At 49.7% G+C, this 23,056-nt stretch overlaps 4 protein-coding genes and 3 non-coding genes across 7 annotated transcripts, besides 21 other annotated features; 6 read left to right on the forward strand and 1 right to left on the reverse strand.

Annotated features, from left to right (window-relative positions):
* Positions 1 to 7,351: part of a sequence feature (heterozygous, non-Esmeraldo-like haplotype) that runs on past the window's edge.
* On the forward strand, positions 36 to 2,612 carry Tc00.1047053508909.90 (protein kinase domain, putative; the record flags this gene model as incomplete). Its single annotated transcript, XM_815415.1, has 1 exon — positions 36 to 2,612. One exon carries the CDS (start codon positions 36 to 38, stop codon positions 2,610 to 2,612), a length of 2,577 nt encoding a protein of 858 aa, XP_820508.1.
* Positions 2,718 to 2,794: a sequence feature (AT_rich).
* Positions 3,052 to 3,094: a microsatellite.
* Positions 3,126 to 3,157: a microsatellite.
* Positions 3,421 to 3,454: a microsatellite.
* Tc00.1047053508909.100 (hypothetical protein, conserved) lies at positions 3,557 to 6,160 on the forward strand (the record flags this gene model as incomplete). The annotated part of the gene is made up of 1 exon (XM_815416.1): positions 3,557 to 6,160. The coding sequence occupies one exon, from the start codon at positions 3,557 to 3,559 to the stop codon at positions 6,158 to 6,160; it is 2,604 nt and encodes an 867-aa protein (XP_820509.1).
* Positions 7,352 to 7,867: a sequence feature (areas merged during assembly that could not be assigned to a particular haplotype. This can correspond to areas where the two haplotypes were merged or to regions with more than two copies in the genome that were merged during assembly.).
* Positions 7,868 to 8,241: a sequence feature (areas merged during assembly that could not be assigned to a particular haplotype. This can correspond to areas where the two haplotypes were merged or to regions with more than two copies in the genome that were merged during assembly.).
* Positions 8,126 to 8,341: a mobile genetic element.
* Positions 8,126 to 9,575: a mobile genetic element.
* Positions 8,242 to 9,575: a sequence feature (areas merged during assembly that could not be assigned to a particular haplotype. This can correspond to areas where the two haplotypes were merged or to regions with more than two copies in the genome that were merged during assembly.).
* Positions 9,576 to 10,412: a sequence feature (areas merged during assembly that could not be assigned to a particular haplotype. This can correspond to areas where the two haplotypes were merged or to regions with more than two copies in the genome that were merged during assembly.).
* Positions 9,579 to 9,919: a mobile genetic element.
* Positions 9,918 to 10,401: a mobile genetic element.
* Positions 10,117 to 10,139: a microsatellite.
* Positions 10,413 to 18,532: a sequence feature (areas not merged during assembly with more than two copies in the genome that could not be assigned to a particular haplotype).
* Positions 10,414 to 15,168: a mobile genetic element.
* Positions 15,169 to 18,520: a mobile genetic element.
* Positions 18,346 to 18,520: a mobile genetic element.
* Positions 18,533 to 19,581: a sequence feature (haploid, non-Esmeraldo-like haplotype).
* On the reverse strand, positions 18,547 to 18,618 carry Tc00.1047053508909.110. The gene has a single exon. It is a non-coding gene; the product is annotated as a tRNA-Asp (tRNA).
* Tc00.1047053508909.120 lies at positions 18,726 to 18,806 on the forward strand. Its single transcript has one exon. It is a non-coding gene; the product is annotated as a tRNA-Ser (tRNA).
* Tc00.1047053508909.130 lies at positions 18,875 to 18,947 on the forward strand. The gene has a single exon. It is a non-coding gene; the product is annotated as a tRNA-Ala (tRNA).
* Positions 19,492 to 19,540: a sequence feature (CT-rich).
* Positions 19,582 to 23,056: part of a sequence feature (heterozygous, non-Esmeraldo-like haplotype) that runs on past the window's edge.
* On the forward strand, positions 19,647 to 20,660 carry Tc00.1047053508909.140 (hypothetical protein, conserved; the record flags this gene model as incomplete). The annotated part of the gene is made up of 1 exon (XM_815417.1): positions 19,647 to 20,660. One exon carries the CDS (start codon positions 19,647 to 19,649, stop codon positions 20,658 to 20,660), a length of 1,014 nt encoding a protein of 337 aa, XP_820510.1.
* Positions 20,887 to 23,049, forward strand: Tc00.1047053508909.150 (hypothetical protein, conserved; the record flags this gene model as incomplete). Its single annotated transcript, XM_815418.1, has 1 exon — positions 20,887 to 23,049. The coding sequence occupies one exon, from the start codon at positions 20,887 to 20,889 to the stop codon at positions 23,047 to 23,049; it is 2,163 nt and encodes a 720-aa protein (XP_820511.1).

The raw sequence follows: 23,056 nt of genomic DNA on the forward strand, positions 1-23,056 counted from the left end.
TCTTCTTATTCTTTGCAGCGCCTATTCACTTCAGTATGAGTGAAATAGCCCAGGTGGGGAATCTGTCGGGCCTGAATGCTACCACTCGCTCTCTAAGCAGGCTCACAGAAAGTAAAGAAGGGGAATGGAGCGAGTTGGATCAGGCAGAACTCGAACGATTTTTCATCGAGACACAACAGAGTTCCGCCACCCCAGAGTCATTATGTTTTATGTCAATTCTCGGTGGTGTGCAGATAACGACGCCGCACAACGAAACGCCGATATTTGGTGCCACAGAAATGAATAAGACATCATGCAGTTCCACACAGCCCAACTCCACCGTCGCATGCAGCTTGCCACCCGTGTGGTATGGGTTGCCAAGGAGTACTCCCAACACTTCATTTAGACTGGAGCCGTTGCCAGAAGTGGCTATGGATTCCCTGCAGGAGAAGAAAGGAGAGAAAAGGAGATGGGTCGATCCTCTCTCGTCTTCCACTTTGAGAGATTCACTCCGGGGAATGCAACCGGTATCTTTACAGAATGAGACAAAAGGATCACAAACGGAGGCGTGGAAATCCAATCCGGTGCAACCGTTGGAAAGTCGTTTGCAGAGCCGCCAACGCTGTAATCTTTGGACGTGTGGACGCAACAAACTGCCCGTTTCCCCATTGGAAGCCCTGGCGCGATGTGGGTGTCATCTCAGTGCGCACGAGAAGGAGGAAGTCTTGGGGTTTCAACACGTGTACTACTGTGGGGCACACGCCAAGTGCGCGGCGCTGGCTTCTATGCCTCCCAGCGGACTGAAGCCAGCGAAGAACGAGCCTTCTCCTCTGTCCTTTGATGATCACGATCATAACTATCGCATCATCCCTGGAGACCATGTGGGATACCGCTTTGAGTGTATGGAAGTTCTTGGCCGTGGCACGTACGGGATTGTGGTGCGAGCCCTTGATTATGCAGCCCGGCCCATACCAAAACAATGTGCACTGAAAATAGCAAAAAATCTTCCCCGTTACGCCGAAACATTGAGGAGGGAAGCCGACATATTGGATTTTCTGTGGCACAACAAACCAGAGGTGAGGAGGTGGATCCCGCAGGTGTTGACACGTCTGACATTCCGTTCACATGAAATCCTCGCGATTCCTTTATTTGGACTGGACATCAAGGATCTGCTCCGGGTAAATCTTTTCCGTCCGATGCCAATGGCACTCACGCGGGCTATGACAGCTCAAATGGTGGTTATGCTGGAGCTTCTCTCAGATGCCAACGTCACTCACGCGGATCTAAAGCCAGAGAACATTGCGCTTTTTGATCGAAGCTTGTCCGATGTAGCCTTTCCACCTGACATTCAGCGACAAATTTCTCTGGAGGAGCAAGAAAGGGATGGTACTAAACTGGATGATGATGGTGATGATCGGGAGCACGACAGCCCTTTGTTTCTAGATTCAATCAACAGTTTGTCTTCATTGCATACGAGAGGGGTACCTGGCATGGCAGCTTCTGAGGAAATAGAAAATGATGGGGAAGATGACGTGGTCACATCACACATAGCAATACTTGACTTTGGTGCAGCCCACGTGGGGAAATCATGCATCTATCCTGTGCAGAGTACTTTTTATCGCGCCCCGGAGGTGGCACTGCAGCTTCCCTACGGCCCCGCTATTGATATGTGGTCACTTGGCTGTGTCGTTTACGAGCTTGCCACGGGCGTTCCTCTGTTTGTTGCGGAATCCGACAAAGAACTTCTTCAGCGACACATTACAGTGCTCGGTATGCCCCCACCGGAGGTGCTTCAGAGGCTTCACGAAATGCGCACTTCGTCTGGCGACGTGGAGGAGAAAAAGGGGGAGGAAGAAGAAGGGAAAATGCGGGACCTTTTCGCATCTCTACAAGTTGAACGAACACCGAATACCGAACGCCCTTCCGCGCAGTTCCTTAATCTCCTGCAGCTTCTTCACATTCAAGAGAGGGAAGAGGCAATCATATCTAATAAACAAACGCAGCAAATGCGACAGCAAAAGAAACATACCGACACGCATCTTGCCAAGGAAGCATACCCCTTAGTAATGGCGACGTCCCCTTCAAGCTACGATGGAGATGATGACGACGACGCCGGAGAGACAGTATCGACACTGTTGCTTCTTGATTTTCTTCTTGGATGCCTGATGTGGGACCCGGAAGAACGCTTGACACCTGACGAAGCCAAATGTCATCCGTACCTTGTACCGTGCCTCAAGGAAGACTTTATGCAATGTGACGAGAAGGCACCACTGGTGAGAACGCGCAGTACCGGAATGTACTACTTGCACACGCACGCTCTCACACGTGGTGAGGTGAGAATTTTGGAAGCTGCGGAAAGTGAGTACGCCCAACGCCGAGCTAAAGGAAAGGTAGTGACGAATGGGATGCATCCATTGATGCGTTTGAACGTACGCCATGCCATTCAACCCCTTCGCCGCTTTACTTCGCAGCGGTTTGGTGATGATACGTCCGAGACGCCACTACGTGTCTCTTGCAGATCCATTCGACCAGTGAGAATTGCGGTGGGGGACTCCCTGCAACCGTATACAACAAAATTCTTTGATCCGATCGAACAGGTTGAAGTGTCTATCATGTATTTTGATGAAATTTGAAGCAGTCGTCCGAATGGAAAGAGAAAAAAAAAAAAAAAAGGGCGTGTCTTGAGCAATGCCAGTGGCGTAAAAATGAAACCCGAAATCAAAAGCCAAAAGAAAAAGAAAAAAAATTGATTATTTTTGATTGAATGTAAAAATAAAAATATTTTTGGTATAAAAATGAAAAAACAAAATTATTTGAAAGCAACAAAACCCCCTTTAAGAGCTATTTTATTCCGAACTGTGTTTGCTTATTTCTTTTTGGGGGGGAAGAGGGGGGAAGGTGTGGCATGTGAGAAGGAAGGAAACATAATCGCACACATGCACGCACACACCCTCCTTTCCTCCCTCTCGCTTTTGTTTTTTATTTCTCTATTTTTCTCTTTCTCTCCGATCCTTTTTTTGGGGGGAAGGGAGGGAGGGAAATCCTTTTTTGTTGTTTTTGCTTCATTCCCACGTGTGTGTGTGTGTGTGTGTGTCTGTGTGTTTGTGTGTGTATGGAAGTAGGTAAGCCCCCCCTTTCATTGCTAATATTATTATTATTACTATTACTAGTAGTATTAGTAGTAGCATTTACGCTTTTCTCGCTTTTTGCAGCGCCATCTGTTTGTTTGTTTGTTTTGCGCGTTGCGCAGGAAAAAAGAAAAGAAAAAAAGTGGGGGAGTGGGTGCTTCTGCCAAATGTGAAGAGCCAACCGGCCGTATAAAATTTTCCACTAATTACATTAAATAAACGAAAACTTTTATTTTGAATGAGTGTTTGTTGTAAAATGTGTTTTTCCTCCGCTCCCGCTCCCTTTTTTGTAGTTGTTGTTTGTTTTTGGTTTTCTCTCTCTCTCTCTCTCTCTCTCTCTCTCTCTCCGTGTGGGTGTGTCCTTGTTATTTACGTTAGAAGGACTCCACCACCCCCATCACTGCCACGACTGGACAAACAACGTGCAGGAGGAGGGGGGAAGGTTTGGAATGGAACGTGATTTCATCTTCCCCGCATCATTTGCCGGTATAAGTGATCAACAGGGCGTCATTTCGGTACTCCAGCGCCACGATGCGGTCAGGGTCCGTGCTGCCCATCGTATCCCTTCCTTTTCCGTCGCAGTGGAAGTGGTATATCAGTTTCTTCGCTCACTGCCGCCGCCGCTGCGGTGGTCCATTCGTGAGGTCCGAGTGGTGGCCGCGCCCTCCGCGTCGAACTTCACCGTGGAACTCACGAGCGAGTGTCAACGGCACGCTGAGCTGGACGTTGCCAAATTGATCTCCTGCCATGGCGAAGAGGCAGAGCGGATGTCAGATCTCACGGCTGTCAGTCAAGAAGTAAGGCTAACTTGTGCCGTGGAATCGTCAATGCAAAGGACACGCGGTATTCAGGACACGGCCCACTCCACAGAAGGCATGGGAATACTCTTTGAGGGGCATTGGAAAGGCAAAGAGATAAACAAAGGCGAAGACCATTGGAATGGCATTCCTGCGGTGTTAACAACAAAACTACAGGCATATCTACGTTTGTTGGCAAAGAAGCAAAAAGAGCATCAACCCTCTTCGTTATTTTTTCACCTGCGCTGCGAAGTTCGTAATCTCTTCTACTGTATGCCTGTACGACAGCGTTGTGCAGCAGGATGGAGCTACACATCATATCGACTTCGCGCTGAAAGGCAGGCCCTTCTCTTAACTGCGTATCGCATGGCCGTAGAATGTGTTTTTGCTCCTTTGTATCTTTCCCTCAACGAAGGCGCGGGAAGCAGTGCCTCGTTTTATTTGCATCTGAGTAACAGCGGTGATGGTCGAAATAAAGCTGCCTATGATAACGCTGATGTCTTCTATGTACATAATTACCCGGTGCAAAGGAGTAAAGAAATGGTGGAGCAGTTAAAAAAGCGGCGGCGAATGGAACCGGAAAGCAAAAATGATGATGGCGATCGTTCATGCACACTTCGCACTGCGCACCGTATCCTTTTCTCGTTTTTTCCACATCTCCGCCTTTGCGGGGAATCGTTGGAATGCTCCAATGGAATTGCATCGTCGCGTCTTCGCGAAGTTGTGGTGGATCCCGGCAAATTTGTCGTCTTGTTCCTCATCCCAGCGTGGGATACACATGATGCAACCAGACGTGTGGGCCGACGCCCCTCTGCGTTAGGCACAGTCGTGGTCTGCAGGCACACAGAATCCACGGCGTGTTATGTTGTGGATGAGTCACACCGAATATATCTTCAGGTTTTAAATTCCTTCACTACGTTGTGTCCGATCATTGTATTTCTGGAGGGTAACCTCTTAGAGAGCAACGATGCCACGCTTCGGAGGATGTTTCAGTCAGCGGAGAGAAAATACTTGTGTGGTTTGGGTACAGATACACCGAGGGCAATCCAAACACCAACAAGGGAAGATTCTCTTTCTGTTGTGGGGAAACTGATGGAGACAAAGGATGCTTCGGGCGAACAAAAAATTGTGGGGACGGCGCTGCGCGTATCGTTTTTGGCCCAACGCCTCTCTTCCGTGAACGGCACGAAAAGAGCACGGTGTTTTGGTGGCGCCCCAATTTCGTCCTTCCCGCGGCGAACACCTTTTTTTCCAATAAATTTGGGTAGAAACTTGTGTGGCACAAGTACACTCTCACAGGTGCGCTCCGCCATGCACTTGACAATTGATCCCTCTCTCTTTGCGCCTCGCGCTTACTCTGGCCCATCTGTGTGGCCGGGTTCCGGCGAGATGGAGAACAAGGAGAGAACACCTTGTCCCTTCCGCGCGAAGCACCTCATTGCACAATGGGATCGAAAGTTCCTTCTTCTTCAAATGAACGACGTGGGTGAGCCTTCAGACACCTCTCCATTTGATGAAATTGGATCTCCCTCCTCGACGTCAATTAATGGCATGCCAACGATGGGTGTGCCTCCAGTTTTTTGTAAGCAGGCGCAGTCTCATCATTTACCCCCACCCGCATTGTACATTGTTGATCCGCATGCTATTCATGAAAGATTGCGTTTAGAGTTTTTTTTGACGACTGCAGAATCGTACGTGCGTCGAGACATTGGACCCATCTCCGTTCCCGTGCATATACCAGAGGAAATCCGCCGCGATGTTACGACCTACGAAGATTTCCTTGCGAGGTGGGGATGGCGCTTTGCGCACGAAAACCTTCAATGCACTGGAATAAGGTCCGCAATGGCATCAAAATCAAGATACACCCAATTGTCATGGTGTTGTGTGGCGGTCACGCAGTGGCCCCATCTTGAAATTGAGGGGCATGTGCTACAATTGGAAACCATTGATGCCCTTCGCAAAACCGTGGAGGAGCTCGTTACGGTCCTTCCATCGTGGCAAATGCCTGCCGCAACCGAGAAGGAAAGCTCAAAAGAATGCGATTGGATTGTAGAGAGCCCCGGCGCCCGAGTTGTGCCTTCTGCTGTTCTTGAATTTTTGGTCACACGATCTTGTCGAGGAGCCGTCATGTTTGGTGATTCGCTCTCTACAGCTACTATGGCGCAACTCATCGGCGCACTGCAAGCGGTTGAACAGTACACTCTTTGCTCACACGGTAGGCCTTCCTTCGCCGTTATTCACAGACGAAAAATGTAAACAGAGCACTTTGAAATCATCATTTTGGGGAAAATCCCTACCAATCTTCAAGTTTTCAGCATGCAGACATATATATGCGCTTAAATGTGTGTATAAATTGGCTCTCAATCGACTTGTCAGATTCCATTCTCATTTGAATGCTTGTGCCGCCAAGACGGTTCTATGTTGTTGCTTTTTTAAACTGCTTTTTTTCTTTCAAGCTTTTCTAAAAAAAAAAACGTTTCTGACGCGGCAAGCCCATTTTTCCCACAGGATCGAAAAGAAAGCGCCGGTGGGGTTCAATCGTATGGGGCTTATGAAGACCATGGGACTGTGCGAGGTATTTTTTTATCTGTTCCAGTATCTCTGTTGTTTTTTTTTTTTGACATATTTATTTTGAAGTGTGGCTGCTTTCAAGCGGGTTATCTATCATTCCCATCGTCACGGCATCCATAGGAACAGTGCGAGGGTTTACGGGATGGAACTTCAACAAGCCGAACCTCGAGGCATTCAATAATCCCAAAGGAGACCACTGGTTTCGGGAATTCGACAGAAGAAAACAGCGTTTGCGCAGTGTGTGGGGCCATTGAGTTACCTATTGGATTACTCTCCCGGTCAGCTTTTTGTCGCGTGTCTGGGCATTGTGGCTCTGGAGTTGTTATTCAGCGCGCACGTCAAACCCACGTCGCTTCTTGAGATGAGGAAGGGGAACTCTTTAAGCACAAAGGCACACGACTGTGTGTGACGATTTGTGGAAGGACACTGTGTTGCGGTCCGTCATTTAGACGAGCGACGGGAACGAAATGAATTTGCGGAACTCCGTACAGCATGCGCTGCTTGTGGAAAGGGCGGGTATTATTTGTGAAGCCATGGAACTGTCGCGGGGTGGGCCGGCGGTGCCTTTTGCGGCGGTGTTGGACAAGCCGTCAGTGCGGTGATGGCGGTTCATCGCATGGCCAAAGGCAATGAACGCCCATGAGGACGCTGAGGTCATGGTTGCTCTGCCATTTCACAGTTCACAGTATCTTAGCGCATTATGGGACCAAGCCGCCGCTTTACTGGATGTGGATGCGTCTTTTTACAGGCGGCTCTCTTGGCGGATATGCACGGGCGAGTTTCCGCTGTCGAGTGGGATTTGTGGATCTCGTGGAATTGACTCGCCCCCTCACGGGCCACGAGTGTTGTCCGGAAGTTCCCCGCACCACCGCGAGGGTCTTGGCGGAAAACCCCCGAGATGGCAAGACCGCAGTCTGAGGCGCCGCGCGTGGTAAGGGCTCCTGTTTGGATTAGCAGTATCCGAACCAGCGGGTTGCGGAGGAACGTGGTTCGACGGGGCCCTTGTCAAGTGGTGTGAATCTATTGGCTTACCGTTTCAGCCGCGTGACGAAGAGCGCCGCCTTGAAGCACGATGCGAAGACGAGGATTGAGGGAGGCTGCGTGTCTCCGAAAGCATGCAGCTGAGGGTGTGGATGGTGTGGCCCCCGTATGATGCTGCGCGGCGGTGCGGGGGATTCTCTCTTTTGACATTAGCTCTTGTTTTTTCAACATGTTGCTTCCCCGACCGTCGTGCCCTCACGATCCGGCAGACGTGCCTCCATACGCACCGAAAGTGCGGCAGGAGCGACCCCGCAAATTGCCGGAGAAGGAGCTCTTTTCCCTTGGGGGCAGCCTCGCCAGCTCCTGCCATTTTGACGACAGACGCATCCATGCACGGATGGAGCGGTTTACGGTGATAAGCTGCTCGGCGGTATTGTATTCTCGCACCTCGCGGCGCACGCGCCTCCGTTTTCACTTTCCTTTTCCCACAAGCCTCCGTAAAAAAAGGCGGTCGCCTTCACCAATTGTTCGCGTTTGCTCGCCAAAAATCGGCGAAAAACAATACATAACATCCATTTGTTTTTTCAACTTTTTTTAATTCTGTAACCGAAGAAATGGTCAAACAATTGAACGCCCTTCTGTACAAATGAGTTTTTCGAGACTTAAGTGTTTTCCTGGCCGCTGGCCGAATCCTGAAACTATCTCAAGAAACCAAACAAGGTAGGGGAAAAGAGAGTTATCGCAGAGTTAGTTAATTGTCTCAATGGTTCCTTTTTATCCAATCAATAAATTCTATTGGCCGTTCGCGTGGTCTTTTATCCTCAGAACATGATTGCTTACAATGCGGCGTGCTTTGGGGTTCTTTCAGCCACGCGACCCCGCCGCTCCCCTTCGCCAAGTTCTGCGGTGTAAAAACGCGACTGCGTGATATACCGTTGGCGGAAACCCCGCAGACCGTACGTAAGCAAAGGATGCCTGCACTCCGTGAGAGTCAAAAAACCCATGTATCCGTCACAGCTTCCACGTCAACGCGTGCGATTTAGAGCTGCCTTTTTTCGCCGCTCCTTGCAGCGAAGTGTTGTCCACCCAAACGTCCATGGTGGATGGCATGATGGCGGGAAAGGCCGATAAGGCTAAGCGTACCGCGCGTGTCTCGGCCTGCATGATAAGAAAAGGCTTCCTCTCCCATTTCCCTCCGGCAATTTTAACTTCGCCGGAGTCTGGAATAAAAACGGCTCCCCATCCATGGAGCGACGCGTCCGTGATGATGGCGGCCGATGCCTTTTCTGTGGAATTGATGCTTCGCCTACGGTTGTGTTCTCGATGATGTGTCGCAATCTCTCGCCCGAACCAACCGCTGCCGGCAGAAGGTTCGCCGGGGATTTCTCCAGCACAATCCCCCGGTGAAGTGCGGATAACCGTCGTCGCACTGCCTTGATGGAAAAGTGGTGGTCGCATAAACGCGTGCACCAAACGGCAGCCACATACAAAAGCGTGACGCCGTAACCTCCATTTCCGCGATGGTTGAAGAATTGAGCGCCGGCATGGCGCATACAGACCGGACAAACTCGTCACTCAGGGATACCGTCTGATGAGTGTGATCCAACTGCACCCCCAGAAAGGTGTACTGCGTGGCGCCCGATTCGCGTTCCTCCCACAAGGATGCGTGACAACGGTCCGCATTACGAAGCACTTGGGCTTTCCACAATGTCACGTCGCTTTTCGACCCTGCAATGCGTATATTATCGATCCATACGTCGACACGCACCAATGGAGGTGCGGCCCAAAGGAAGTGAGCCACCGTCGTCACCACCGCAATTGCTGAAGTAATGATAATCTGGAGAATTTCTGGGCCGGCCTTGTATCCCATTGGCGGCCGTGTCAGCTCCACCAGCGTGCCGTCCTCCACGCAGCATCGAAAGCGATGCCGAGTCTCCCGCGGTAAAGAAACATGAGAAAAAGGATGCCTTCACATCCAGGCAGGAAACGGCCTCAGCCATCACAGGCGGCAAATAATGGGAAATATGTAAAAGAGGAACATTCGCCTCGTAAGGGTCGTCTCTGTTCTTGCCGCGTGGCCACGCGATCCGTCGTCGTCGTGAGCCGGTGGTTTTCTCCTAAGAATAATCTTCCGGGTCGCTGGCCGGATCCTGAAATTATCTATGGAAACCAAACAAGTTAGGGAAAAAAGGTTCTTTAGCTAATCGCTTCAATGTTTTATTCTAATCAATATATAGAATTCTGTGGACCATTAGCATGGTCCTTTGTCCTCAGTTAGGATTTGAAATATTATTTCTTACGAAGTGGCAGACTTTGGGTTCTTCCAACCAGAGGGACACCGCCGCGAGGACAAGAATTGAGAAAGGGCGGGTCGGATGGTAAAACCAAAATAAATAATTTCATCCCACCGTTGTTGGTTCCCCGGTTCCTTAAGTCGTACTCTTCGGAAAATTCATAAGAAAATAATCTTCTGGGCCGCTGGCCGAATCCTCAGGTTATATATAATAGAAGACAAACAGATAGAAATAAGAAGGGATGAATGGAACAGGAGTGGATTCACCATATCCTCAAGGTGTAAAAGCTAGGAAGTGTATATTTATATATCATCCGTTAGCCACAGTCGCGGCCCGCTCACTCTATTCGGATGGGATGTATATATTTTTATTTATTTATTTATTTATTTCTTACGAAGTGGCAGACTTTGGGTTCTTCCAACCAAAGGGACGCCGCCGCATGGTGGGAATCAAAAGAGGGTGGGTGGGATGGCAAAATAAAAATAAGAGTTATCCAGCCGCCATCGCCTCCCCGCCCCTACAAAGTCGCGTTCTTCCCGAAAGATTCATACGGTAGAAAGTATCATAAAGAACGCCTTCATTTATCAGGATATACAAATACATTAATTAAGTTAGCCAGCTCTCCCGCGATCATTCTTTTCACAAGCTCCTAACAAAAAATACTTTTTTTTTTTTCTACTCTTACCAGCGCGTCTAGCTATACGATGCCATCTGAGTGCCGAAGTGATGGTCGAGCAACGACATGAGTTTCCTGCTATGAAGCGACTGCCATTGAGAGAACTTTCCGAGGCGAAGGTCCTGTTCAATGCCCAGCCGTTGACGCACAGCCAAGGTGCCTGGACATTCTAGAAGCAGATGGTGCAAGGTTTCCTGCGGGCCAATTGGCGTGCTTGTGGAAGCTGGCTGATCCTGCGGCAGCAGTGATCGCCTCCTGGCACTGCTGTTTCGATGCCGTGTGGCGTCTGGTTTGTGTGCGCAGCGACTTCTGTGCTGTGCGGTGCTTCTCCGTGTGGGGAAAACCATGTCACAGAAATCGCATTTGAGCTCGGGAAGCGGTGGAGGATGTTCCGGATGAAATAACCGACAGTGACTGACGAGACCCGAGAATCCCGTCAATGTGGAATCACAGTGCGGACATTTCTCCTTCCGACAGCGTGTGACGGTCCGTCTCCTTACTGGAGAGACGTCTTCCTCCCTCGCCGACGGGGGAACAGTGTCCGTCCCCGGTGCAGTTGGATCGTTGTTAGAGCGCATATATGCAGACTGTTCCGGTGAGATGTTGCAGAATCGGCATTGGTTCGTGCAATCTCTCACGGCCCAGTATAGTCGGCCCCAGAGCTCAGATTCCCCGCACCTTGCCCTTGCGAGGTGGACCAGTTCCTGACGGTGAAGAACTTCCTGAGTGATCAGGTCCTTACCGCTGAGATCTGATGGCCTTGTGCCGCAAAGCAAGTAGCGGTGAGTGTCTTGACGACTGGTACTACGCCACTTGTTGGTGAGCTGGGTAGTAAAACATGTCGGCAGATCCGTATGCCATAAAGGCGCGATTCCTTGCTCCGTGTGTTGTCCACTTTCCATAGTCTGCGTCGCATACTGATCTGCAGGCTCGTTAGCATGTACTCCGCAATGTCCGTAACAAAACTGCAGGCGCACGGACCAGCCAGCACACGTCAGTGTCAAGAGACGCTGCCAGATCTGATCCTCCGTCCAGTCTGTCTGACTGAGCGGGCCCTTGTTTAGAGCCGCTAGAAGAGACTGACTGTCCGTAACCACAAGCAGGGTTTTACGCCTGTGGCGGATACGAGGAATCATCAGCTTCTCTAGGGCTAGAAGCAGCGCACGGGATTCCGTCCTGTAGCTGCATGGGCGTGCACCGCAGTATATGCTGGCCTTTTCTATTATCTCCGATGAATTGAGGGATGAAAGCAGTATTCCAACCCCTGCTGACTTGGGAACGTCGACACCGCCATCGGTCGCAAGTATCCACGAACGATGGCTGTGCAGCGCTAGAGCCTCTTCGCTGACTCTGCGCTTTTCCCTTATCAGCTCTTCTTCGTCAGTTATTGAGTGGTCTATCGGAAGTTCCACACCGATGGTGACCCGGTGAGCGGAGGCCGCAAACCAGGGAGGAATGGAGCTGCGAAAGAACCGCTCTTCGCGTGGTGAGCTCTCGGTGATGCCGTAGCCCTTTGTGTATGCGTCTACGAAGGCATATAGCTCGTCCCGAGATAATGGCGAGATGCGGAAACCGGCGCGAGGCGGTGGCTCAGGCGGGGGTCTCCGCATCCAGTCCATCTGACATGCGCGTGTGTTCTCAAATATGGAGAGCCGTGCGCGCAGGCAAAGGACGTGGAGCGGCGGCATATTAGCCTCCAGCAGTGCGGATTCCGGGTCAACAGTGCTCGGAACTCCGCTGACAATGCGTGCCAGAGTTGCGTACGTCTTCTGCATCTCATTCTTCGCTGAATCCGTCGCTACTCCCCATATGAGCTCGCTGCCATAGCGTAATTTGGAAGCTCCGTATCCAATGACGAACGTGCGTGGGTCATGTGGAGATGGTCCCGCCTCTTTGTGCGCTATGCCGCGTAGCTGCGATATCCGTTGCGAAGTGGCAGCGCATTGCCTGGAGGCCGCCACATTTAGCGTCAGTCGTGGATCGATATCCATGCCGAGAAGCTTCGTAGTTCGCGATGCCCCCATGGTCATGACTGGGATTTGACATCCAGCCACTACCAGGGGCCACCTTCCTTCACGATCATAATCTGACTCCGTGTGCGTGGAGAGTGTGGACCAAGCGGCTTCACACTTTGACGGGTTAATGGCCAGGCCATTTTCCTGACTCCACGCATGCAGCTTTTTGAAGAACCATGTTGGCAGTGGGAATGACGTCTTCCCGGGAATGCCCCTTAACGATAATAGAGAGGTCGTCCGCATACATGTCTGCTGTGACACCCGCAAAGCTGTTCAGCAGATTGAGAAGTGGGTGTACGTAAAGGGAGAACAAATACGGTCCCAGCACGGACCCCTGAGGAACTCCTCGCAGCATGGGACGCCGATCGCCGTGTCTGTGGCCAACTCGTGTCTTCGCGTAGCGACCACATAGAAAGTTTCTAAGCCACCTTCTACAATTCACCCCCGGAATATTAGCCAGCAAGCGACTGAGGATTCGATGATCTATGGAGTCAAAAGCCTTGCTGAAATCAACCAGCACCAGCAGGGTCCGATGGGGTCTGTAGTGGAGTTGATTGCCAATACCGCTCTTCTTGGGAAGGTTCACTTGGAAATAATGATTTCTATTATGCACCACTTCGTGTATCAGGTGTGCCAGCTGCATCGTCGTGGTACGCATACTACGATATGCATACTGGTGGGGGTGTGGCGTCCACACCCAAAGCAATCTCTTCAGTACCATTTTCTCAGCAACCTTACTCACAATGGAGGTAAGGCTGATGGGTCGATATGACTCAAGCAGTTCCGGCGACTTACCGGGTTTTAAGAGTGGAACGATGGTAGCGTGTTTCCACTCAGCCGGAATCGTGCCGGTCGTCCGGCTGTGGTTAATGCAACGAAGAAGGAATCGGAGGCCCTTTGACGAAATATGTCGCAGTGCCTCACTGTAGACTTCATCCGGTCCGGGGGCCTTGCCATACGGCGCATTACGTAGCGCAGCAAGCAGTTCCGTACGATTAAAAGGCGCATCAAGAGGGGAGTGAAGATGAGCAACTAAACCAGATGTGGTGGCAGCTTCGTTTTTATCCTGTGGCTCAGAACTAGATGAGAGTGAAGAACCTGAAGTAAATGTAGCGGCAGACTCGCTGTTGTTCTGCTGCCCAAAAAGAAAAGAAGCATTAATGTTCAAGGATGCACTCTGTCTGTTGATGCCTTTGGAAAACCTAACTGCCTTGTGAGAGGGGTGAAATGGAAGAAAGACGCGATTGAGAGCATTCGCTGCTCTCCTTGCTGTTTTATAAGTGTGTTGACCATCTCCTAATAAAATTGATGTGGGAGATGGAAGTGATGCCTTTTTTCGTCCGGAAATGTATTTCCATGCGAGTGGCTCGCCTGTATTTAACTTGCTGATGCGGCGTAGATACGTGTTGCGCAAGCGCTCTCGGAGTAGGAGGAAGAATTGACTCCTTGTCCGTGGCATTTCTGCCTCACGGTCGGGCGTCGGTAACTGTAGATAGCGGGCCTTGCTGTCGGTAGCCATCCGCTCTGCCTCCATGAGAGTGTCATCCCAAAGCCTGGGACCGTCCTTGTGCATGCCGCGGGGGCAATGTCGTCGATACGAAGTTATAAGCGCTCTCGTGAAACCTTTAATGCCGGTGGACTGCTTTTTATAGTCATATGCCGGAAGTTGTGCGTCGAAGTCCTTGATGAATAAATCCCACTCGCGCTTCCCCCAACTGTAGAAAAACTTAGGTGCCGAAGGGGGTGCCGAAGGTATGGTATCCTTAAATGCCTGATGCAACGTAAATGTCAGCATATAATGATCACTAAGCGGCGACACAGAAGCTGACCAATCCGACACAGTCAAATGCTTTGACCATGTCAGATCGATACAGGATCGTTCTCTTGTGCCACGGGCATACGTGACCTCACCAGGGGTGTTAACCAAGGTGTGTCCCGCATACGTGCACAGTTCTAAAAATTCTGCAGCAACCTCGCTTGGAGAATTCTCCAAGAATGGCTCCCACTGTGGGTGATGCATGTTGAAATCCCCGCACAGCAGGAGCGGCGACGAGGCTGGAAGGCAGTTTACTAACCGCCTGAAGGATTGCGTTACTTGCGGTGGTGGTCTCACATAGGCACCCGCTACAATAAGATCACGGTTCTGCTCCAGAGCAACCTGGACCACCACCACTTCAAGGCTGGTGTCATGCTGGGGGATGGTGAGAGGTATACGCTTGGAGCGGAGAGTTGTACGCACCAGCACCGCCACATCGCCGCCCTTGCCGATGCGCGACTGTGCATAGAGCACATAATCTCCAGTGTGCATGCTGGCGATCTGCTCTGACGACTTCCAAGTCTCCTGGATGGCTATTATGTCTGCTCCTTGCGCCATTAATGTTGCGAGTTTTGACGGCGTGAGGCAAGAAACGTTCATCTGGAGTACTGCTATGGGGCCTGGGTTCTGCTCAATGTCTCCGCTTAGCAGTAGCTTTTGTCGTTGCGCGTCACATACGGCACGCAAACGGTATTTATAGCGCTGATAAGCGCCGATGGAATTCAGCAGCGGATAGAAATACCGCTCCGCGGGCGGCCATGTAAATGGCTCCATCTGGCGCCCTTCCGACCCGTTTGTGCGGCGCCTCCTGCCTCTCCGCGTGCAGCGGATGGGCAGCAGGCGCTTAGCTTCCTCTCTAGCAAAGAGTACTAGACCCTGGCACCACGTTGAGGTGGCCGGCTGAGCCAGGGCAATGCGCATATCATCGATCCATACGCCGACACGCACCAATGGAGGCGCAGCCCAGAGGCGGCGAACCACCGTCGTCACCCCCGCAATTGCTGAAGTAATAATAATCTGGAGAATTCCTGGGCCAGCCTTGTATCCCACTGGGAGCCGTGTCAGCTCCACCAGCGTGCCGTCCTCCACGCGGCATCGAAAAAGATGCCGTGTCTCCCGCGGTAAAGAGACTATGAAGGATGCCTTTGAATCCAGGCAGGAAGCGGCCTCAGCCATCACAGGCGGCAAATAATGGGAAATGTGTAAAAGAGGAACATTCGCCTCGTAAGGGTCGTCTCTGTTCTTGTCGCGTGGCCACGCGATCCATCGTCGTAAGCCGGTGGTTTTCTCCTCCACAACCGAGAAGGGTATTATCCATCCGCCTGTTACTGTGAACGAACCGTCCTCGATAATTCCTGCTTTTCGTAACAATCTCGCGTCAGCGGTTGGAATCCTCCGTGAGCCTTCGCGCGCTTTACCGGAGGAGACGGAGGGAGAGGGGACCGCCCGACGAGTCCCCAAACTTGCATGAGTCTCTCCAAGATGGCCGGGTTCAACCGACTTTTAATCCACTCCAGATTCAATACGGGCACGTTGACCTGCTGCAGCGGGATGGTTCGTTCGTCGTGTGGAGTGGCCCGACGCGTCCCTGTCGCGCGTCTCGTTATTGTAGCGGCATGATGATAAAAATCATGAAAAAACGCTCCTCCGCTCTCAGCCAGGGTTCCTGCCCTTCCGCAGCTTCTCCCTTCACATCAATGCGACCAGCGACGATACCTGGGTCAGCACTGTGGTGCACCTCCCCAAATATCGAACAGTATTCTGGGGAAGTTCGAACGGGTCGACGTGCTTCGCCAACTGCGAGATCACGTGTGGATCCAAATTGTACGCCTCCACGATTTGAGCCGCGTGCCTCAACGCACCGTGTTTTTTGGAGTGCGTCGTGGCATCCCAAGGAGCCAGAGCTCGTTCGACTTGGGCAGTCGTAAGAGCCGTGAGCTTTTCGTTTTCTTGAAGTGTCCTGTATAGCTTTATAATGTCGAAGGCGTCCCGCCCTCGTATCTTCACAAACCGCGAGGCGCGGTGGGGATCCGCTTTCGCCATCTTCGGTGCCACGGACCAATCCAACAACCAAGGTTCCGTCCGCCTTCAGTTTAAGATTGTTGGGAGTCAAGACCGCGATCTCAAACCAACGCCTCGCCGTTATCCACGCAAGTCAAAAAACAACACGTTTCCTCCAATCGGTCCGGCTGCGGATAACTTGATTCATCCCTTCCTTTGTTAAGAGGCGCGTCAGCTTCGTTTCCGATCGCACCGCATTTTTTGTAACCCCAGAATCCCCATGTCCAGCGGGGTTCGACACATTTCCGACATAGACCGCAGCATCCTGTCGTACTGCGGTCGGGTCGATGGCGCCACATCGATTGCCATCAAAAAGGCCGCACAGCTCTTCTCGTTGGTCGGCTGTTCGTGCGCGCGGCCAAAAACATTGAAAATTGCCCCGCTAGGGACATTCGCCGCTCCCACGTTGACGGCGCCCACATCTCTCGAGCCGCCTCTTTCGCTCTCCTCGCATAGCTGCCTCAAATCAAGAATTCCGGTGATTCGTCGTACCACAGTCGAGAGCCGTTTACGGATAAGCTCCGTCGCCCCCTCTCGACCATTGCGTCAGGCGATGTGAAATAGCGCATAGGGCTTCGGCTGTGCGGTGCGCTGCCTGCGAGGATTGGTGGGAGGTGGTGGAATGGATGGGGCTGCCGTCGTCAGCATTCATGAGCGGCGTGCGGCACCCCTTCTGCCGTTTTTTGACAACCGTCTGCGCCGTGAGTGATTTCCTCTGGTTGCGTCTCGCACATTGCATGTGGACGCGTCGTGTCGATAAACATGACAAAACTGGCGGCGCACCGATCGTTGCGTAACTTGCCGCTCCACGAGAGGCAGGGCTGCCCTCGCAAAGGTGTCGGCCTTATTAACGGCGGTGTAAAGACGGGCGCGCAGTGTGGAGAGCGGGATGCCGGGATCGGATGCAATTGTGAGCTGCATCCGGAATGTATTCAGCAGGGACCTGCCCAAATTCATGATTCGATCGGTGGGATCCTGCAGGCCTTCCAGCGCGCTGATCCACTCGACCAAATTGTCAAAGGCAAGTTTAACCTGCTCGTTGTCCTGTTGCCAGCATTGGTATGCACACCGGAGGTCGATAATGACTCCGGAGGCGCCCTCATTCCATACACGCGTGGGCCACGTGGTGACGTCGAATGCGCAGAAACTGCGGTCCTCTTCCATGGGTAATTGGGCGTCCAGGGGAGAAGTGCGGGAGGGCAACGGCGTGGAGGGGTGGAAATGTGGTCTCGCAGCATTACCGTGAGGGGGCCTGTAAGCCGCCGAGCTGTGTCGGGCCGCGCTGCTAGGCACTCCTCCAGCCATCAAGATATCCGTTGGATGCGGTATTGTAGTTACGCCATCGTTGGCAACGTGTCGAGTAGCGGGGGACTCGTCCCGCCCCGCCGTCTCCGCATCCCGCGCAGTTTGTAGTGCGTTAAGGCGTGCCTCCCGTTCCTGGAATTGACCAGTGAGGACTCCCAAGTTGAATTCGCGCTCCCGTAATTGGGCGCGATCGGCCTCCAACTGCTTTCGTAGTTCTAGGACCTGGTTGCCGGCCCCGGCGATAGTGGATTCCCTTACCGATAGGTTAATTTGCGCCTCCTGAAACTCCAAGTTAAGCTGAGCATTTCGATTCTGCACGTCCGCGACGGCGTTCGCGTAATCAAAATTCAGGCGCTCCCTTTTAGCAGTGATGAGCCCTTGTTGGTGCCCCAACTCCCGGGCTGCCCCCATAGCGGGCAGGATCACTTGTGTCTTGAAATTAGGGATCTGAGGCGCCCGTAGATTCGCAATATGCCCAATAAGAGTAGAATCCTGCCATGCTTTAGATACAGGTCCATGGAGCAAGCATAAGCCTGTGGGTGATGCGGCCACAGTTAACGTCCCGTCCGACATCTGGTTACCATTAATGAACGTCATCTGCACCTGGGTCTCGCCACATTGGGACACCATGTCCCAGAGACGGGCGCCAATATCACACCACTCGGAGGGTGTGTAGGGAACCAAAGTCATTTCCTTAAACTTACCTGGCTGTGTGTCTGTAAAAAATAAAAGCAAATATTATCCGGCCTCTATCGGCTCCCCGCCCCTACAAAGTCGCGTTCTTCCCAAAAGATTCATACGGTAGAAAGTATCATAAAGAACGCCTTCATTTATCAGGATACATACACATTAATTAGGGCAGCCAGCTCTCCCGCGATCATTCTTTTCACAAGCTCCCAAAAAATTTTCACGATGTGAAAAAACTTCCCGGCCGGGAATTGAACCCGGGTCACCCGCGTGACAGGCGGGTATACTTACCACTATACTACCGAGAACTCGAACAACCACAAAAGCATTACAACTTATTCGCAATAAAAATGTAAAGAAAATTTTGTTCAAAAATAGTATAGACCTGAAGCACCATTCTGAGGGGTTCCGGCGAGCAAACGTGGCCGAGTGGTTAAGGCGCCTGCCTGCTAAGCAGGTGTGATCTCACGCGTAGGTTCGAACCCTACCGTTTGCGATGTTTTTCCCAAATTAAAAACGGTTTTAATTGTCTCCCTGACGCTCTTTTTTTTTTGCGGACAGTGTGGGGATGTAGCTCAGATGGTAGAGCGCCCGCTTAGCATGCGGGAGGTATTGGGATCGATACCCAACTTCTCCAACTTTTTTCGATTTGTTTTTTTTCGCCGCCAAAGGCGCAGCATGAAGCGATCACTCTTCTAAATGACATTTCTCCGCCCCCATTGGGTTGTTAATTTAAAATTGTGGGTTTAAAAGGCCGCTGAAAGAACAAACGGAAATCAACGGCCGTGGGCCTGGCGGTCGTCGGCGGGATGGATCTTGTTCGGGTTAGGGCTTTTGCGTTTGTTTGTGCTTTTTTTTTTTCCCGCTCTGCTTGGGAACGCGCGCTTGAGTGTAATCGGTGGGCATTTTGTGGAGTTGCGTTCATTAATACATTCCGCGTTCAGTTTTTATGAGTTTTACAAGGGAGTAGGGAAATACAACAACAAAAAAATGTTTTTGAAAATAAATAGAGGAAAAAAGAGAAAAAGATGAAATTAGCTTTCATTGGTGTTTTAGCACCAGTTGTCGAAAGATTTGTTATATGTATAAGTAACTAGGGAATCATTTTTTCCTTTTACTTTTTTTTTTTTTTGAAAAGTACGAGATGGAGGGAATATCTACATCCTTTAATTCCATTGTCCTCTTTTTCTCTTCCTTTCTCTTTTTTATTTTTTTATTTCTTTCCCTCTTAAAACAAACAAACAAAAAATTAGCAACGGCAAGAACAACAAACAAAAGATAAGCTCTTATTTATTTATTTTTTGCTTTGGAAAAGAGGGAAGAAAGGAGGAAAACAATGGATGGAGAAGAAGCTGATGTGACGAAAGAAACCAAGGAAGGAGGGCCAAATACGTCCCATACCTTTTCTGTGGATGCAGCTCCATTTGAACCCAGTGTAAACGTCTCCTCAAATTTAGCAAATGGATGGCAAGATGCATCTTCTGCTCTTACAGAACAATTATCCGCTTTGGGGGCAAATGAATCCTGGCCTTATCCGGCACAATACATCGATATGTTTGCGCTTAATGCGAGCATGAGGGCAATGGTGGAGGCAGCAGCTATGATGAACGTTGGGGCAAAAAGATACAGTGGAGCCCCCATTGTAAAGACAACAAGTCCCCCTAAAAAGGGTTCTAATGCTTCTGAGGCCTCAAGAAAAAGAGAAAAAGGGAGCCTATCGATTCATGCCAAGCCTTGGTCTCCATCTCCTGAAACTGGCCTAAATCAGAAAGAGGGAGACACATACACACACCTCAAGAAAGGCTGGGTAAAGGTTCCATACCGAGGTGAAATGGTTATTGCACCAGTTGCATTCAAAGAAATAGCTAATGATTTTGTGCATTCCCTTACCGTAAGACCTATTGAAAAACCAAGAATCCATTTAGAACTCTATAATTATCATTGTGCACGATGTGCAACGCACTCATTTTTTGGACGTTTATCTTGCAGGGATGCAGATGTGATCTTGAAAGGTATTGCCGGAGACATTCCCCCGCTATGTGTGGCACATTTGATTGAACAGGTCACGGGAGCTGTTGTGTGTGCCCTGTTTACCAAAGGTGACTGTCTCGACTATGAAATATGGTTGGAGACTCCTGATAAAGCTGCTCATTTTGCCAAAACGATTTCTGACGCAATGTGGACGTGTCCGATGTTTCACGGATACGCTGTTCACACTAAAACTGAAGAAGAAAAAGCTTTTTTACATGAATATATATCAAGCCTCAAAGATGATTTTCCGGAGGAGACACCTTATCCCATGCGTTGCGTCGAAGCGATTGCTTCATCTACTGGAAAGGTAAAAGGTTAAGTGTGAAAAATTTTCTTTTATGAAGAATGCACTCGGTAATATGATCAATGGTTTCATTTTTGCTATTGTTTATCCGTTCCGTTATCTGATTAAATTCTTGTATATTTTTTATAAATGGAAGGGGAAAAAAAAAAAGAAAATCTAAAAATATATTTTAGTTGCGTGCTTGATGTATAAATCTTTCTCGCTTTTTTGCTTTTTATCTATTTTAGTTAGAACGTAGAATATGTCTATGGATGCTTTGACAGACGTTTCCAAGACAACGGCTCAGAGAGATCGATCTGTGGCGGCAACATACACACCAGAGGAACAGGTATTTCATCGATTGTTTCATCAGATCCCATTATCAGAAAAACTAGTAGAATCTCGTCAATGCGCTTTATTAACAAAGAAAAAAAAATTTGCTCGAATGGGAACACTTTATGCATCTTCACTTCGCCTATGTTTTAGTTCTTCATTTTTGAAAGAACCGGTTATGATGCGTTGGGAGGACGTGATTTCTGTTAAAAAAGGAACAAGCTTCCTTTTTGAAGCGATTTTTGTGAAAACAAAAGGACAGGAGGAATACATTTTTTCTGGGTTTTTGTCGGGAGGGACAGGCCAAACATTCAAGTTACTTAAGACTTTATGGACAGTTCGTGCAAGATACGCCTTTTCAGAGACGCCAACGCAACTCCTACAAGCATCACAAATTGATTCCCCTTTGAAAGAACCCGGTTCTGGATCTTGTCATTCATCCGAAGCATCATCTTGTATAAATGATGAAATTACTGGGAAAAATGAGGATGAAAAGCCCACAATTACTTTAGCCCCCTTGTTAAAGCCAACCCATTCAGAATTTAATTTATTTAATCCAACTTCCGGCTTCGGCACAAATGATTTAGATTCCACTGAATTTTCTGTGGTAACTCAAGATACGGAAGAAAAGTCGTGTGGCTCTTATATCCCACGGACTTCCTCAACACCTAAAGGCGCCCTTTTGGAAAAGTTTGACGAACTACACTCTTTTTCCAAGGTTCCTAAATCAGAACCATTAATTGATTACTTTCAATGCAGCTATGTCTGTGGAGTCCATCGAATTGGGAGGCTTTATATTACAACCAACTACATATTATTTTCCTCAGTAATGATGACGGAATCGCTTCAGATTAGTTTTAGGGATGTGCAAAGTATCGAGAAGGAGCAAACGATGATGATACTGGACGGAGTTGTTATCAAACTTATTGGCAATGAAACCCATAGTTTTACAAGTTTTGTTAGTCGTGATGCCGCATTTAACATTTTGACACATTTTTTTAATGTGACAAAGGCGCTTAGCACACAACCACAGAATTTACCTCATTCTCTTCAAGAAAACTGTACAAATTCTGGGTTTATTACCAAAACCAGCGAGCCAAATGTTTCAGGATTTCCTGTTGTTGATTCACTTCAAGAATTTTCTAAAGTATTGACGGATTACGGAACGGCATTTAGTGATTTTTCGTGTTTTACAAGGGAGCTTATTGATCCCATCGTGTTACCAAAGGGCAAAACGGTCCTGGATGTATTTAAGGTTTGCTTTGACGATAATGCTTCCCTGTTGGAGGAATATCATAGGGATAGAAAGGACAGCAACCAAAAATGGGAACCATGGCGACCTGCGCAGACCGGCAGTCCTCAATTTTCTGGTCAAAGAGTATTCACTTGCACAACGACAATTAAAGCTTTGGTGTCCAAGTCGTGCCCATTCACAGAATACCAGCGGTACGCATTTATGAATGTTGGGGGTCATGAACCAACACTGGTTGTGCAGCTGTCAGGGCAAGCCGAGGGTCTTATGTATGCTGACGTTTTTCGTGCGGAGGCGTTACTGGTTTTTACTCAATCTGATTCGGGTGTTGCAATGCGTGTTTTTGGTTATATTCAGTTTCTTCGAGATGTGTGGGTAAAAGGCAAAATCCTGCGTACGTCACTTGATAACGAGATGCCAATCTGCTATAGAAAACTGGGGTCGATGCTAATAGAACGTCTTCAACAAGAAGGTGGGATATCAGGTGCAGAGGGACCCGAGAAAAGTTCCACGGAGTTGACCTCTTCGTGTGCTAAAGCGGTCTCGGGGACGCCCTTGGACAAAGCTTTGCTTCCGAGGGAGAGAGCTTTGCAATGGGGTCGTGTAGTTCTAGGATTGCTTGGGTTGATGACGTGCTTGGGGGGATTTTTCTCTGTGTTTCTGATGAGGTTTGATAGCAATGCTCATTTGAAACGAGGCACCTCTAAGGAAAATGTGCTGATGGTTCATTTAGTAGGCACTTTTTTCGAGTTTCTTCAACCCACTGTGATTTCCGTTCTTGTAGTGGGTATATTGGCATTTTATAGGTTGACCACCGATGCTTTGTTTTTCATGGAATAAATGGAAA

This window comes from Trypanosoma cruzi, genomic scaffold (genome assembly GCF_000209065.1).
Source record: "Trypanosoma cruzi strain CL Brener 1047053517089 genomic scaffold, whole genome shotgun sequence".
Classification (NCBI taxonomy): Eukaryota; Euglenozoa; class Kinetoplastea; order Trypanosomatida; family Trypanosomatidae; genus Trypanosoma; species Trypanosoma cruzi.